The sequence below is a fragment of the Prionailurus viverrinus genome, unplaced genomic scaffold (assembly GCF_022837055.1).
Source record: "Prionailurus viverrinus isolate Anna unplaced genomic scaffold, UM_Priviv_1.0 scaffold_35, whole genome shotgun sequence".
In the NCBI taxonomy this organism is placed as follows: domain Eukaryota; kingdom Metazoa; phylum Chordata; class Mammalia; order Carnivora; family Felidae; genus Prionailurus; species Prionailurus viverrinus.
Window position 1 is genome coordinate 7,567,541 of NW_025927605.1, and position 13,407 is coordinate 7,580,947.

Genomic DNA, 13,407 nt, shown 5'->3' on the forward strand with positions numbered 1-13,407 from the left:
TCCTGAGACACCGAGGTGGGGGGTGGACAGGAAGCCTTCGGCCGGACTCACATCTCAGTCCAGGCCCGCTCGCTCGCTGTCCAAGCCTGTCCCAGTTGCAGGACCCTGGGGGGGGGGGGGTGGAAGGGGGGGGCAGCGAATCAGGCCCACCCACCGTCACAGGGGCAGATTCTTCAAGCTGTTCACACCTGCTTCCGCCGGCCCCACAGTTCGAGAGCATCAGCCTTACGGCAAGAGACAGATTACTTCCTCTCTGACCCTCCCTGGCACCTCTTCAGCCGGGCCTGTGTCGGAACCGCCAGAAAACACAGAGACCCGTGCTGTGCACGACAGCCCTTTCTTCTGCCCCGGGCTGCGTAGGCACTTGGCAATCTGGGGGAAGGAGGTGGCTCAGAAAGTGGGTGGAAATGGGAAGAATGAGAAAGCTTCGTCTGCTAGAGTAATTAGAGATCTGAAGTGATTCCACTTTATTTCCTTCACTTTAAGCCAATCATGAAATTTCACAGTGATTTCTGGGGCAGGGGCAGAAGGACGGCGGTGTTCAGAATCCTCGGGGCTGTGGCCCAGGCGGCCCGAGGAGGCGCGGGCCGGGCAGGCCTCACTGGGGCAGCTGCAGGAGCACGGACTGCCCGGCCGGCAGGTAGGTGATGTTCCGGGAGCGCGAGAGCTGGTAGGCGATGTCCTCCGCGGCCTCGAGCTTGCGCAGCTCGATGAGGCCGTCGCCCGCGGTGGCGAGCGAGTTGGCGATCAGCTCGGCTGCCTTGGAGTCGCCCTCGGCAGAGATGATGGCCGCCTTCTTCTGCTGCTCAGCCTAAGAGAGTGGGTGGGGGTGGGGGGGAACCAGGATCACACTTGAGGGTGCTGAACGGCGGGCAGCAGCCTCAGAAGGACTCGGCGAGGCACCCTCACCGGCTCCTGAAGGAACTCTGGGAATCTCCCTCCTCCTCCTCCTCCTCCTCCTCCTCCCCCTCCAGGTGGGGTCAACAGGCACGTGCACCCAGTCCTCCGCTTTCCTGCAATGCAGCGCCACCTCTCATGGTTGCAGGGCTCTCTTGCTGTTGGCTGCGCAAGTATCTGTCTTATTTCAAAATTCTCATTAACGTCAATGGCAATCCAGTCCGGCCACCTTACTCTGAGCCAGGAGGATCCAAGCCGCGGAAGACGGGAGGGAGAAAAAAAAGGCAGAACCCACCCTCAGGCTCACCTTTCCCTCCAGCCCCAAGTCGAAGGGACTTTCATCAAACAAATGAGACCTGTTTGATGAAAACAGGACAGCTGGGGAGGAGCAGCACGTATGCGTGACGGGCCCTAGAGTCGCCCCTGAGCTAAGCTGGATCCTGACTGGGAGCCCAGGCAACAACCAACTGAATGCGATCTCCGAGGCTCTCCCCACCCGTTATTAGCAGGGTGACATCGATCAGCGGGGCACAACCTGTCCGAGGTCACGGGAGGCGGGTACCGTGTCAGCAAATGTTAAATGAGCACCTAATATTTCCAGGCATGGTCTTAGGCGTGTTCTAGGCTCTGGAGATCAGTGGGTGGGGGGCGGGCAACAAAGTTCCCGTCCACGTGGAGTTTACACTCTCTAAAATTAAACGCTGGCCACCAATACATCTCTCTACCTTGATTCAAAGGACAAAGGGTTCTTGGATTAGGACTAACCCGAGAAAAACCAGCAGCGGCGGGGGGGGAAAGCAACAGCAAGAAATAAATACACGTCTGCAAAGACCAGAAGACCAGGCTGCTGGGCAACTATCTCCTGTCCCACCATATTCTGCCACATCTGGATGGACTTAGGGCTGGAAAAAAACTTCAGTGACGATAGTGCATCTGGCCCAACATTTGATCCTTTTCGCTGTCAGCTTTCACTTGTGTAACCACGGTTAAAAACGACTTCTCGGTGAAGCTGAAAATATTCCAGGAGAAAACATTTTTATTGGGAGGAGGAGTGTTTTTGATCTTAGGGGAAGTGGAAGAAAAATTACCCTTCGGTGACTTCGGAACCTAAGTTCACATATCCCTGACTAGCCCCCAAAGACTCTGGAACCAATCGTAGGAGTGCGGTTCCTTCAATCCCCTTCCGAGGATCCCGGAAAAAGAGATGACAGATGATGAGTTTCCAGGCCACCCAGCAAACGGGGAGGCTGAGCACAGGAGAAAGGGGAGAGAGGCCCCTGCCATCTGGTTGAACACTCACCTTCTCCACCACAAATCTGGCCCTCTCCGCTTCCTGCTGGGCCACCTGTTTGGCCTCTACTGCTTCTGTGAACTCCTTCCCGAAGGTCAGATGCGTCTAAGGGGACAGAGGGAGCGCGAGATGAGGCGGTGGGGTTGTTCAGGCAGCGCTGCCGCGGGGCCCCCGTGGCCGCTGGAAGGAAGGGGCCAGGAATGGCTCTGGCAGCTGGAGGCCTCTGTGAGGCCAGAACGCCCTTCCACCTCCACATCCGGGTCCAAACCGAGGGCACACCCCAGAAGCCTCGGCTGCCTCGACGGCTCCCGCACGTCATTCTGTCGCCCTCGGCGAGGAGATCTGAAGCAGACAACACCCGTGGGCACCAGAAGGCACCTACTCAAGTGCCCACCTCCCAAGGGGAGGGGGCTGCGGGTTCTAGGACCCCCGTCCTCCGACTAGGGCCCATCCTTTGATGGCCTGTTGGAAGCCCCCAGAGAGGCCAGATGGAAAACTGAGCCCCTGAGAGTGAAGGAGGCAGCCGGTTCTCAGGGATTCAAGGGCGTGATGCTCTCCGCTTATGGATTAACCATCCCCGTCTTTCGCACAGCAGCCCCACCACCAAACAGGAAGAGGGTGAAAAAGGGTGGAACGCGAATCACTGTATTCCTCATGTGTGAGCGCTTCTGGTAAAGGGTTTAGGAGGGAAGGCAGGTAAAGCTATTGCTTAGGGTGAGGGCTTACAATGGACTACCCACAGACCTTCCCTAAGAACACGTACAACCGAGACTTGGCTGAGGCGACGGTCAGCGATGACGGCAGAAGACAGTGGGAACAGAGCTCAACTCTTAATGCCGAGACTAGAGCGACTTACTTATTATTTAACCCACGTTTTATTAAAAAGGAAGAAATAAAGGGAAGAATGGCACTGGTCTTGCTACCAAATTGTTTGCTTCATCCCCTCCCCCCACCCTCCCAACCTCTGCTTTTAAAAAAAGGAGGGGCGCCCGGGGGGCTCGGTCGGTTGAACGTCCGACTTCGGCTCCCGTCATGATCTCACGGTTTGTGAGTTCGAGCCCCGCGTCGGGCTCTGTGGCGACGGCTCGGAGCCTGGAGCCTGCTTCGGAATCTGTGTCTCCTTCTCTCTCTGCCCCTCCCCAACTTGTGCTCTGTCTCTCTCTGTCTCTCAAAAAATAAATGTAAAAAAACAATTTTTTTTAATTAAAAAAACAACAACAAAAAAAAAAAAACAAGGAAAAGCAGGGGCGCCTGGGTGGCTCAGTCGGTTGAGTGTCCGACTTTGGCTCAGATCACGAACCTGTGGTTCGTGAGTTCGAGCCCCGCATCGGGCTCTGTGCTGGTGGCTCAGAGCCTGGAGCCTGCTTCGGATTCTGTGTCTCCCTCTCTCTCTGTTCCTCCCCAGCTCGCATTCTGTCTGTCTGTCTGTCTCTCTCTCTCAAAAATAAATAAAGATTAAAAAAAAAAAATGAGAAAAAAGGGAGAAACATAAGCAGCTCAACACTTCTCCTCGAGAGTAAATCCTAGTCCCGCTGCCTTCCACAACTTCTAACGCTCCTCACTCTTCCAACTCAGCTGTTCTACTCTGCCTGTTCCATTTCTGGACTCGTGTTCAAAGCCCGGGGAAGAAAACGCGGTCCTGAGAAATTTAAAATGAAATGTGTAACTAAGGAATAAAGTTCCTTTCTAAAAGGGCCAGGTGAGGGCAGCAAATCCCCCCCCGAAATCTAATTTTCTCCTCACACCTCTTAGATATGGTTTCTTGTGGTCAGCCCGCATTTCCCCCGAATGGAGTATGTGGTTAAAAGTCTAGCAGAACGCCAAGCTTCTCCTTAGGTTTTGACTTAGCACTGCCTCACAGGCGAGGCGTTTAGGTTAACAGTAGGTGGGAGCTGCTGGGGTTAGAGGGGAATGGCTGCAGCCTGGCATCCCGCCAGCAGAGGGAGCCCGCAACCGAGACAGGGGGGAGCGGGGTGCCCCGAGGTCAGTGCTGGGTGTCTGGAGAGCAGGACTGTTTAAACAGCTGCACAGACGCCGAGAGGGAAATGGTGCCTTTCCCTAGCGACGCACAGGAGAACGAACAGGAAACCCTCTACCTCGCCACCCGAACAAATCACTCCCAGTGATTTTTCCCAGGGCATCTAGAAACACGACCCCTTCCCCATCACCCTCCTTGATCTGAAATGCTATCCTGCCTGTATTGCTTTCTGAGTCATGGCATTCGGTGTCATATAAATACACGCACTCTACGGTCCCGAGAGGATAACTTACACCTCAGAGATGTCCCCTGCGCCCCATACCGGGCTTTGGGGAACAGAACCATTCATTCACGCTCTATCCCCTTTCACCGGGGGTTCCCAGAGCCCACCTCACTGAGCTTCAGACCCTAAATGTGAGGACATCCCAAGGGGTCAGGCTGGGAGGTGTGCACTAGGGAGGAAAACTGTGAGCCTTCTCTAGTCTCGCTAGGCAGCTTCTTCCGGCATCCAACAGGGTTAACAAGACACTACTTCTCAGGGAGCTCTGGGGAACACTCACAGTTTGGAGGAGGTGAAAAATCTAGTGGTTAGGGACCCTACCATCGGGTAGGGCTAGAAGTCAAAAGAAAAATGGGGGGGGGGGGAGTGGGGCACCTGGGTGGCTGAGCCAGGCGAACGTCCCAACTTCAGCTAAGGTCATGATCTCACGGTTCGTGGGTTCAAGCCCCTCATCGGGCTCTGCGCTGATGGTGCGGAGTCCACTCGGGATTCTCTATCTCCCTGTCTCTCTGTGCCTCCCCGGCATCATGCTCTCTCTCAAAAATAAGTAAGAAAAGGAAAAGGAAAAGGAAAAGGAAAGAAAGAAAAGGAAAGGCAAGGAAAGAAAAGAAAAGAAAAGAGAAGAAAAGAAAAGAAAAGAAAAAGAAGAAAAAAAAGGAAAAGAAGTATGTGTGTGGCAGAGGGAAAGGAAAACAACTCTCATCTGAAAACAAACCCACGGAGACCGTCTCACAGTCGAGAAGTTTCCAAGTTTTCAAGTCGCCTGTCTGGGCACATGGAAGGCAGGACCTACTAGCGTCCACCCGGAAATGGGGCCAAGCACCTGAACAAGAACCGCAGCCCCTCCCTCGAAGGCTCCCCGCCCAACAAGCATCTTACCAAGGACACGTCATCCAGGATGAGCCCAAAGGTTGCTGCTCGCTCTGTGAGGTCATCGCTCACCTGCCTGGAGACCAACTCTCTCTGGGTGATCAGTTCCCCGGCATCGAAGCGAGCCTGGTTCCAAGGGAGGGCGATGAGGAAGCAGAGAGGGCAGGAGGGAAAAGGATGAGCCACATCCCAAGCCTCCCACCACCACGCTCTTCCTGGCACCTGTCTATCTCTAGGGGACCGCACTCTAGGCTGAGGCCCCGTCACTCACCACCACGGACTTGAGGATCTCCGTCGTGATGGACGGTAGCACCCGTTCATCGTAGTCCTCCCCGATGCTGGTGAAGATGCGGGGAAGCTGGCTGGCGACTGGCCGGAAAAGGATACGCAGGGTGATGTTGACATTCTGTAAATCTTAGGGTAGGGGACAAAGGCCGGAGTTAGCGATCAAAACCACTTCTATGTGACCCCTCCTACCCCAAGGGTGCCACAATTGCTGCGTCAAGTTGCTGATTTTAAGACCCTAGAGGGCAGGGGCCCCTACGCACAGCTTCCTGCTTAGTGAACCCAGCAGAGCCCCGGAGTCAGGAATTCTTAAAGGCTCCTGGGGAGGACAGCTTCTCAGTCTGTCCTGAATGAATGTCCTCTGATATAAGCAATTCCGAGTACGTGCGTGACAGGTACCACGGGACAGTGGAACAGTGCGTGTTTTAATGAAACAGGCCAATGCCAAGAGTTTTAGCGTGAAGCCTTTCCAAGGCCCCACTCAGGAGTCTGCCCTGGAGAGGTTATCTGTGGGCCCAGCGGAGACAGTCCACTCTGGCTGGACCGGCAGTCAGTCCGAAGGCCTGGGCTGCAGTCCCGTCCTGTTTACTAACTGTGTGACCTCAGCCTTAGCCAATCTCAGCTTATCTCCTGGTCTGTAAGAATGGGGGGTGATTTCATCTGCCTTCCAGGAACGCTAGGAGAAATTAGACAGGACAGCGCTGGGTCAAATGCGAACAGATGGAAAGGGTTATCGGACTCATCTGGAACACGCTTCTTGTGACCTGATCCAGGCGAAGGGGGGGGGGGGGGGCGGGGAACAGGGGGCACAACATTAATTACAACGTCCCCTGACAGCTCAGGCCTGCCCAAGGCTAAAGCACGGTCAGCTTGCTTGCGGTCATCAATGACACGGACGCACGGGAAAGTTCTGAACCAGCCACCCAGGGAAGCGGGAGATGCACACACTCCTGATTTCTGGAAGTTCCTATCAACAGTTCTGAAGACGTCCTTACAACGCGTCCTTACAAACAGGTGCCACACAACAGCGAGCGCAATCCCTAAGAGGTGGGAAGTTGAGAGCTATGCTTTTAAGTTAAAATTTTATGTTTCTCGATTAACCCCACCCTTTGATCTCCCTTTTGTAGGACTCGAGCCAGACCCCGTGGCCACGAGCTATAGGCCAGGTTGCGAAATGCCAAACTGACCTGTCCCCTCCTCTGCCCGACACAGGTCTCTCGCTAAAGTCCCAGCTCAAGCTCAGGTCCTCCCGGGAGCCTGCGCAGCCACCTGTGGGGGCGAGCTGTTTTCTTCTCCGCTCGCCTCCACCCCACGCCCTTGCCTGCAGGACAAGCCACGCTTACCGTAACTGTCTGTCCACACGTCTACGTCCCTAGCAACACTGAGCTCCCCAGGGGCCCCCCGCTTTAGTCACCTCTGAAATCTCCGAACCACCCCCACCCTGCGACCCAGCCTGACACCTGGCACGGTCACCGTAAGCACACATCGGCCAGGGAATGGCACCCAAGGCCTCGCGTGTTCCCCAGATAATAAACCCAGCAGCCACACGACCCTCACCTTTCGCCGTGCAGAAAGATCCCTGCTATTCTGTTTACTGCCTGGGCACCCCTGTGGGTAGGACGGCAGGAGAGCGGTGAGGGCAATTCGTTTGGGGCTCGCTGGGAACCCAGCGGCAGGCCAGACACCAGGAGACCGCCCTCAGGGACCCGGCCCCAGCCCGTGTGAGGCCAGCACTGCTGGAGACAGAGGCCCTGGAGAACAAGGCCAAGGGGAAGCCGGCTGTGAAGGCACAGGGGATGGCTGGAGACCAGCTGACATCGTCACCCTGGGGAACGAGAACTGACCGGAAGGGGTGACTGACGGAGCAGAGGCACATCCGGCATATTCTTTAAGACTGGAGCGCTCCGTGACTCTCGAAGTCTATCTTTGTGGATCTCCCTAAATTTGTACAGCTGTCTGTGCGCTGTACATATTTCTCTGAATCCGTGTTAAAATCTCTCCAGGAGGAATTTACAAAGGAGTTCTCCGGGGAGGTCCGGCCTCTTCTGGATCCTACAGTAACCCTTCCACACACTACCTCATGGGACCCACGGGCAAGACTCACCTTTTTTTTTTTTTTAATAAATACTCTGCTTAGCATTCTTTTTTTTTTTTTTTTAATTTCTTCTTTTAACATTTTATTTATTTTTGAGACAGGGAGAGACAGAGCATGAACAGGGGAGGGTCAGAGAGAGAGGGAGACACAGAATCTGAAACAGGCTCCAGGATCTGAGCGGTCGGCACAGAGCCCGACGCGGGGCTCGAACTCACGGACCGCGAGATTGTGACCTGAGCCGAAGTCGGCCGCGTAACCGACTGAGCCACGCAGGCGCCCCTGAGACTCACCTTTGCTACCAGTGATAACTGGCACGTTACGTGGTCGAGAGCGGCAATCAAAGATGATAGGTTTCTGTACCCAAGGGATGAGGAAGTGAGTCCCTTCTCCCACCACAATGTCCTGCACTCCACGGAACCGGTCAAAGATGACAGCTCTGTGCCCAGCGTCCACTAGGAGTGAAGGAGAACAAGACAGAAAAAAAAATCCCTTCGCCTCTTAACCAAAAAGGCTACCTCTGAAAGCTCCTTGGTGCTTTCTTGTTATTTATTTTTTTTAAGTCTCCCCTCTCCCGGCTCCATCTTGCCACACTTCTGCCTCTAGAGGCTTCCACGCAGCTCCAGAATTCAGCCATCCCTTCCCACCCCACGGTCTTCCCAAGGACTCTGGTAAACAGGATCGATTCCTCACCATCCTTTCCCTGGAAACTGGCGGCCGCTGTTCCGATTAACCATCCCACCCGCCAACACGTTTCCAGGAAATCACCTCCCCAAACTCCGTTCCCAAATTCACCAAGGTCTTTACCATCCCATCCTGGTTCCAATTTAAGCCAGTGCTCCCAGAAGCTGCACCCTAACCTAGCCACGGACCCCCTAACATTTGGAAGGTCCCACTCTTTCCAAGGGCACGGTTTCTCTCAGGCTTTAAGGATTTCTGGGTTCAGAGAGAAATCAGTGACGGTGATTACTCTCCAGTTGTGCTGCGGACATCAGAGCATAAAGCGGCGCCGTTTAAACCACGTTAAGCTTTTCTCGTCGGCGGCTCTGTGTCTCTGCCTCAGGAGACTTCAGAGTTGCTCCAAAGATCTTCGCTCTAGACTTATCCTCCTCTTGCTAGATAGTCACGTACGAGGGAGGTCCATCTATCGCCGCTTTCCAATCACGAAAGCTAGAGACTACCGGAGTTGGAGGGAGTCTCAGACATAAACCAGTTTCGTCCTATTGCTTGACCAATGAAGAAGCTGAGGCCTGGGGCGGGAGTTGGGGGGGGAGGGGATGGCTCGCCTAAGGTCGCACAGGAAAGCAGACAAAAAGCCAGCGGGAGCCCCTGTCGCGCTGTTAAAAGCTGGGCGATGCGCCTCAAAAGATATTTTGTCTGGAACGACCCAACTGCAGCAGAGCCAAAGATCCGGCTCCAGACAAGGTCACCGAAGGTCTAAAGCCCTCGCTGGGTTACTTCACACGCGGCCGAGGGATCCAATGAGCTCTCTCCACCGGGTCTCCCGTGAGACCCTGACACTCGGCCACAGCGTCACTTCAAACCAACAAGAGTAGCTGGAAATGTCCGACTGGCACGTGGTCTGGGAGGCTCTTTGTGAACCAAGGCTCGCAGAGGACCTGCGGCCACGAGGGCAGAGGATCTAGTGACAAGGCAACTGTATGGTGTGGGATGGCAGGTGAGCCCCCCTCGGTCTCACACACGCCGCCACCACAAGTGTGATACGGGCCACGCAGGCCAATGGAAATCCGGCAAAAGGCCCCACCATCACCCCTCGGAGCCTCACCATTATACAAGGCAGAGTTCACCACTCCTCCTGCCACGGCTAAGGCCAGGCCGAACTTGCCGATGGACTCAAACACTTTGGCAGCCATGTCGCCTCCTGCTGGACCCCACTCACACCTACGGCGGGGGGGCGGGGACAAAACAAAACAGCTTGATCCCGAAATCCGTAAGAGAAAGCCCTCTCTGAGGCACCATATTCACTTCCCAGGCGGGCTCGCTATTTATTTCTCCACTCTTGAGAGCTCAAAATCACGCACTGAAGGCCACCTAATAAATAACTCTACAGCTTGGAGAAGTGTACTATCAATTCTTCTGCTTTAAAATTTTTTCCATCTCTGGGGCGCCTGGGTGGCTCAGGCAGTTAGGCGGCCGACTGTTCAGCTCGGGTCATGATCTCACAGTCTGTGAGTTCGAGCCCCGCGTCGGGCTCTGTGCTGACAGCTCAGAGCCTGGAGCCTGCTTCGGATTCTGTGTCTCCCTCTCTCTCTGTCTTTCCCCCGCTCATGCTCTGTCTCTCTCTGTCTCAGAAATAAAAACATTAAAAAAAAATTTTTAATTTTTTCCATTTCTTGGGAATGCAAGCTGGTGCAGCCACTGTGGAAAACAGTATGGAGGTTCCTCAAAAAACTAAAAATAGAACTACCCTACGACCCAGCAATAGCACTACTAGGTATTTATCCAAGGGATACAGGTGTGCTGTTTCGAAGGGGCACATGCACCCCCATGTTTACAGCAGCACTATTGACAATAGCCAAAGTATGGAAAGAGCCCAAATGTCCATCGAGGGATGAATGGATAAAGAAGATGTGGTATATATACATACACAATGGAGTATTACTCGGCAATCAAAAAGAATGAAATCTTGCCATTTGCAACTACGTGGATGGAACTGGAGGGTATTATGCTAAGTGAAATTAGTCAGAGAAAGACAATTATCATATGACTTCACTCATGTGAGGACTTTAAGAGACAAAACAGATGAACATAAGGGAAGGGAAGCAAAAATAATATAAAAACAGGGAGGGGGACAAAACAGAAGAGACTCAAAAATATGGAAAACAAACTGAGGGTTACGGGAGGGGGTGTGGGAGGCGGGATGCGCTAAATGGGTAAGGGGCACTAAGGGATCTACTCCTGAAATCATCGTTGCACTATATGCTAACTAATTTGGATGTAAATTTTAAAAAATTAAAAATAAAATTAAAAAAAATTTTTTTTCCATTTGGGGACTGGGGCACTTGATTCAATAATGGGAATGAGACGTGGGCCTGACACCCACGGAGAACTCAGCACCACACTAAACCACCCTCCTATTTCCTGGGCAAGCAAGCCCCAAGACAAAGGCTTGCTTTGTGGTTGGTTCTGTGCAATTCTGGTTTGGAAAAGTAACTCCCAGAATGCGCTACATGGTGAGTCCAACAGCAAAAGTAACAGTAACAGCTAGCTTTTATATCAGGAGGCAGTCTTCGAATGGCAATTATTTAATCCTCACACCGACCCCTATGAGGTAGGTTGTTACAGATGAGGAAACTGAGGCACACAGCAAGGTTACAAGAGGAGACTAAGATCACACAGCTCTTTAGTGGTGGAACCAGGATTAGCACCTGGAGGTCTAATTCTGGCAGGCACAGCTTAACACCTCATTGTTAATATGGAAGCGGGAGGTGGGCGACATTCTGGGACCAAGATACCAGAAGAACCAAAGGAGCAAAAACGTTCTCCATAGCTGCATTGCAAGGGAGAACCCTGGAAGAAGTGGGAGGGCGGGGCTGAGGCGGGGTGGGCGGGAGCCCGACTGACCTAACTGGAATCTACTCCCGCACTTAATTTTTTTCTTAATTTCTTTTTAATGTTTACTTATTTGAGGGGGAAGCAGAAAGAGAGGAAGGCACAGAATCAAGAGCAGGCTCCAGGCTCTGCGCTGATAGCACAGAGCCCATGTGAGGCTTGAACCCACGAACCCCGAGATCATGACCTGAGCTCAAGTCAGACAACCAACGGACTGAGCCACCCAGGCAGGGCCCTCCCCCACCCCGCACTTAACTTTTTAATGCCCCGCCCCAGCGTCGTCGTCCACTTCAGATTCAAATCCTCCCTCCCGCCCGGCAAGACTCAACTCCCGAATCTTCCTTGATCACTCCCCGCGCATTTCTATTTTCCTTTCCCGAGGCCAAGACACCCAGTCCCGACCTTTCCATTTCTAATACAGCTTCTGGATTGTTCCCCACCCCGCCCCCATACACACCTTCCACACTCGACGCAACCCCCGCTGGTCCCGGGGTCACACCCTCTCCGCTCCAACACGAGGCGGACCCATGCACGCACCCCACCCGCCCAAATTGTGAACGAGAACGCAGCGGGGAGCTGCAGAGACGCCCGGATCGCGGCCGGAGCCGCTCCCCTCCATTCTCACCTGCTTCCACTCTGACCTCCACATGAATTCCCCAGCCACACGTACCACGCATGCGCTGCTCAGCTCTTTCTCTTCCCCGCCCCCCTTCCAAGATCCGGGCCTCCGATTGGTGGGGGGGAAGCGCTGTGCATTCTGGGAAGGGTGGCTTTCGGCCTGACTCCCGGTTCCCCGGCTCTTCCCAAATGAACTACGATTCCCAAAATGCCATTCGGTGTCTGGCCCGCGCTGAAAAGCCTTTCCTCTCTGGTGGTAAACACGGAGGGGTTGTCGCAAAGCCTTTTGGGGGCTGTAGTTTCTTGGGGTTACATGCACGTGCCTGTCTAGAACCGATGCTAGAACCTGCCAGGAGATGGGCCCTAGGGCCCCGGAAAGAGTGGCTGGGCCCGCGGTCGGTGGCAGGGATGGGCTGGGGCAAGTTTACAGCTCGTGAAGGAGGACGGGTGAGCACCTTGGAGAGAGTTGTGGTGAGATAACTGGCGGGCTGAGGGACCTGGAGGGAAGCAAATGGGGCCATCTTTCCGAAGTCCTTCCAGGAAATGCCCTGAGTCGTGGGACGTCAATTGCCAGAACCAGAAAGAACCTTAGAACCATCTGGACTAGAAAACGTGGGCTAGAGACCAGAAGGGATACATTCAGGGTCATGCACTGATTTAGTCAAGGGGCCCGCTTTAGAGTCGGGGCCTCTTGGACACAATACAAACTTATATGGAAAAGTTGCAAGGATAATACGAAGAACACATAAGTCCTTTATTCAAATTCATCTATTGCTAACATTTTGCTCCATTTGTTTTTATTTGTTCTCTCCCTCTCTCCTCCCGTCTTCTCTCTGTATTTTCTAAGAATAGGGGCCTCCTCTTACATGATTTAAGTAAGTTTATCCTCTGCGTTCCAATTTTATCCATTGACCCGATAATGAACTTTGTAGCAATCTCCACACACACCCACCCCCATACAGGATGCAGTCTAATATTAGGTACGGTATTTATTTCTCATGTCTCTCTCATCTCTTTTAATCTGAAAAGTGTCCTCAGCCTTCCTTGTATTTTATTATGTTAAAACAAACAGAAAGCATATTTCTCATTTTGGGTTTGTCTGCTGTTTTTTTCACGATTAGACTCAGGTTTTGCATTTTTTTTTTTAATTTTTTTTTTAACGTTTATTTATTTTTGAGACAGAGAGAGACAGAGCATGAACGGGGGAGGGGCAGATAGAGAGGGAGACACAGAATCGGAAGCAGGCTCCAGGCTCTGAGCCGTCAGCCCAGAGCGCGACGCGGGGCTCGAACTCACGGAGTGCGAGATCGTGACCTGAGCCGAAGTCAGACACTTAACCGACTGAGCCACCCAGGCGCCCCAGGTTTTGCATTTTTAACTAGGGTTCTACCTAAGTACTGTATGGACGCTTCACTTTAACAAAACTAGGCCTGTTTCTGGAGTCTGGTAGGATTGGGTTCTTTCAACTTCTTTTTCCTGCATTTTTCCTCTTCTCTGTCCCCACTTGGCACAATCGAATGACC

At 53.3% G+C, this 13,407-nt stretch overlaps 1 protein-coding gene across 3 annotated transcripts; it reads right to left on the bottom strand.

Moving 5' to 3' along the window:
* Window positions 1-443: 443 nt before the first annotated feature.
* PHB1 (prohibitin 1) lies at window positions 444-11,967 on the bottom strand. Of its 3 annotated transcripts, none has more exons than XM_047845958.1 (7): window positions 11,892-11,967; window positions 9,480-9,595; window positions 7,987-8,148; window positions 5,588-5,730; window positions 5,326-5,442; window positions 2,198-2,293; window positions 444-811 (listed from the first exon to the last, which is right to left on the bottom strand). In XM_047845958.1, the coding sequence occupies exons 2-7, from the start codon at window positions 9,565-9,567 to the stop codon at window positions 599-601; spliced, it is 819 nt and encodes a 272-aa protein (XP_047701914.1). In that variant the 5' UTR covers window positions 9,568-9,595; window positions 11,892-11,967; the 3' UTR covers window positions 444-598. The 3 variants fall into 3 exon arrangements, with proteins under 3 accessions (XP_047701914.1, XP_047701916.1, XP_047701917.1); XM_047845960.1 differs by lacking the exon at window positions 11,892-11,967 and adding an exon at window positions 11,724-11,863; XM_047845961.1 differs by lacking the exon at window positions 444-811 and adding an exon at window positions 1,651-1,906.
* Window positions 11,968-13,407: the final 1,440 nt, after the last annotated feature.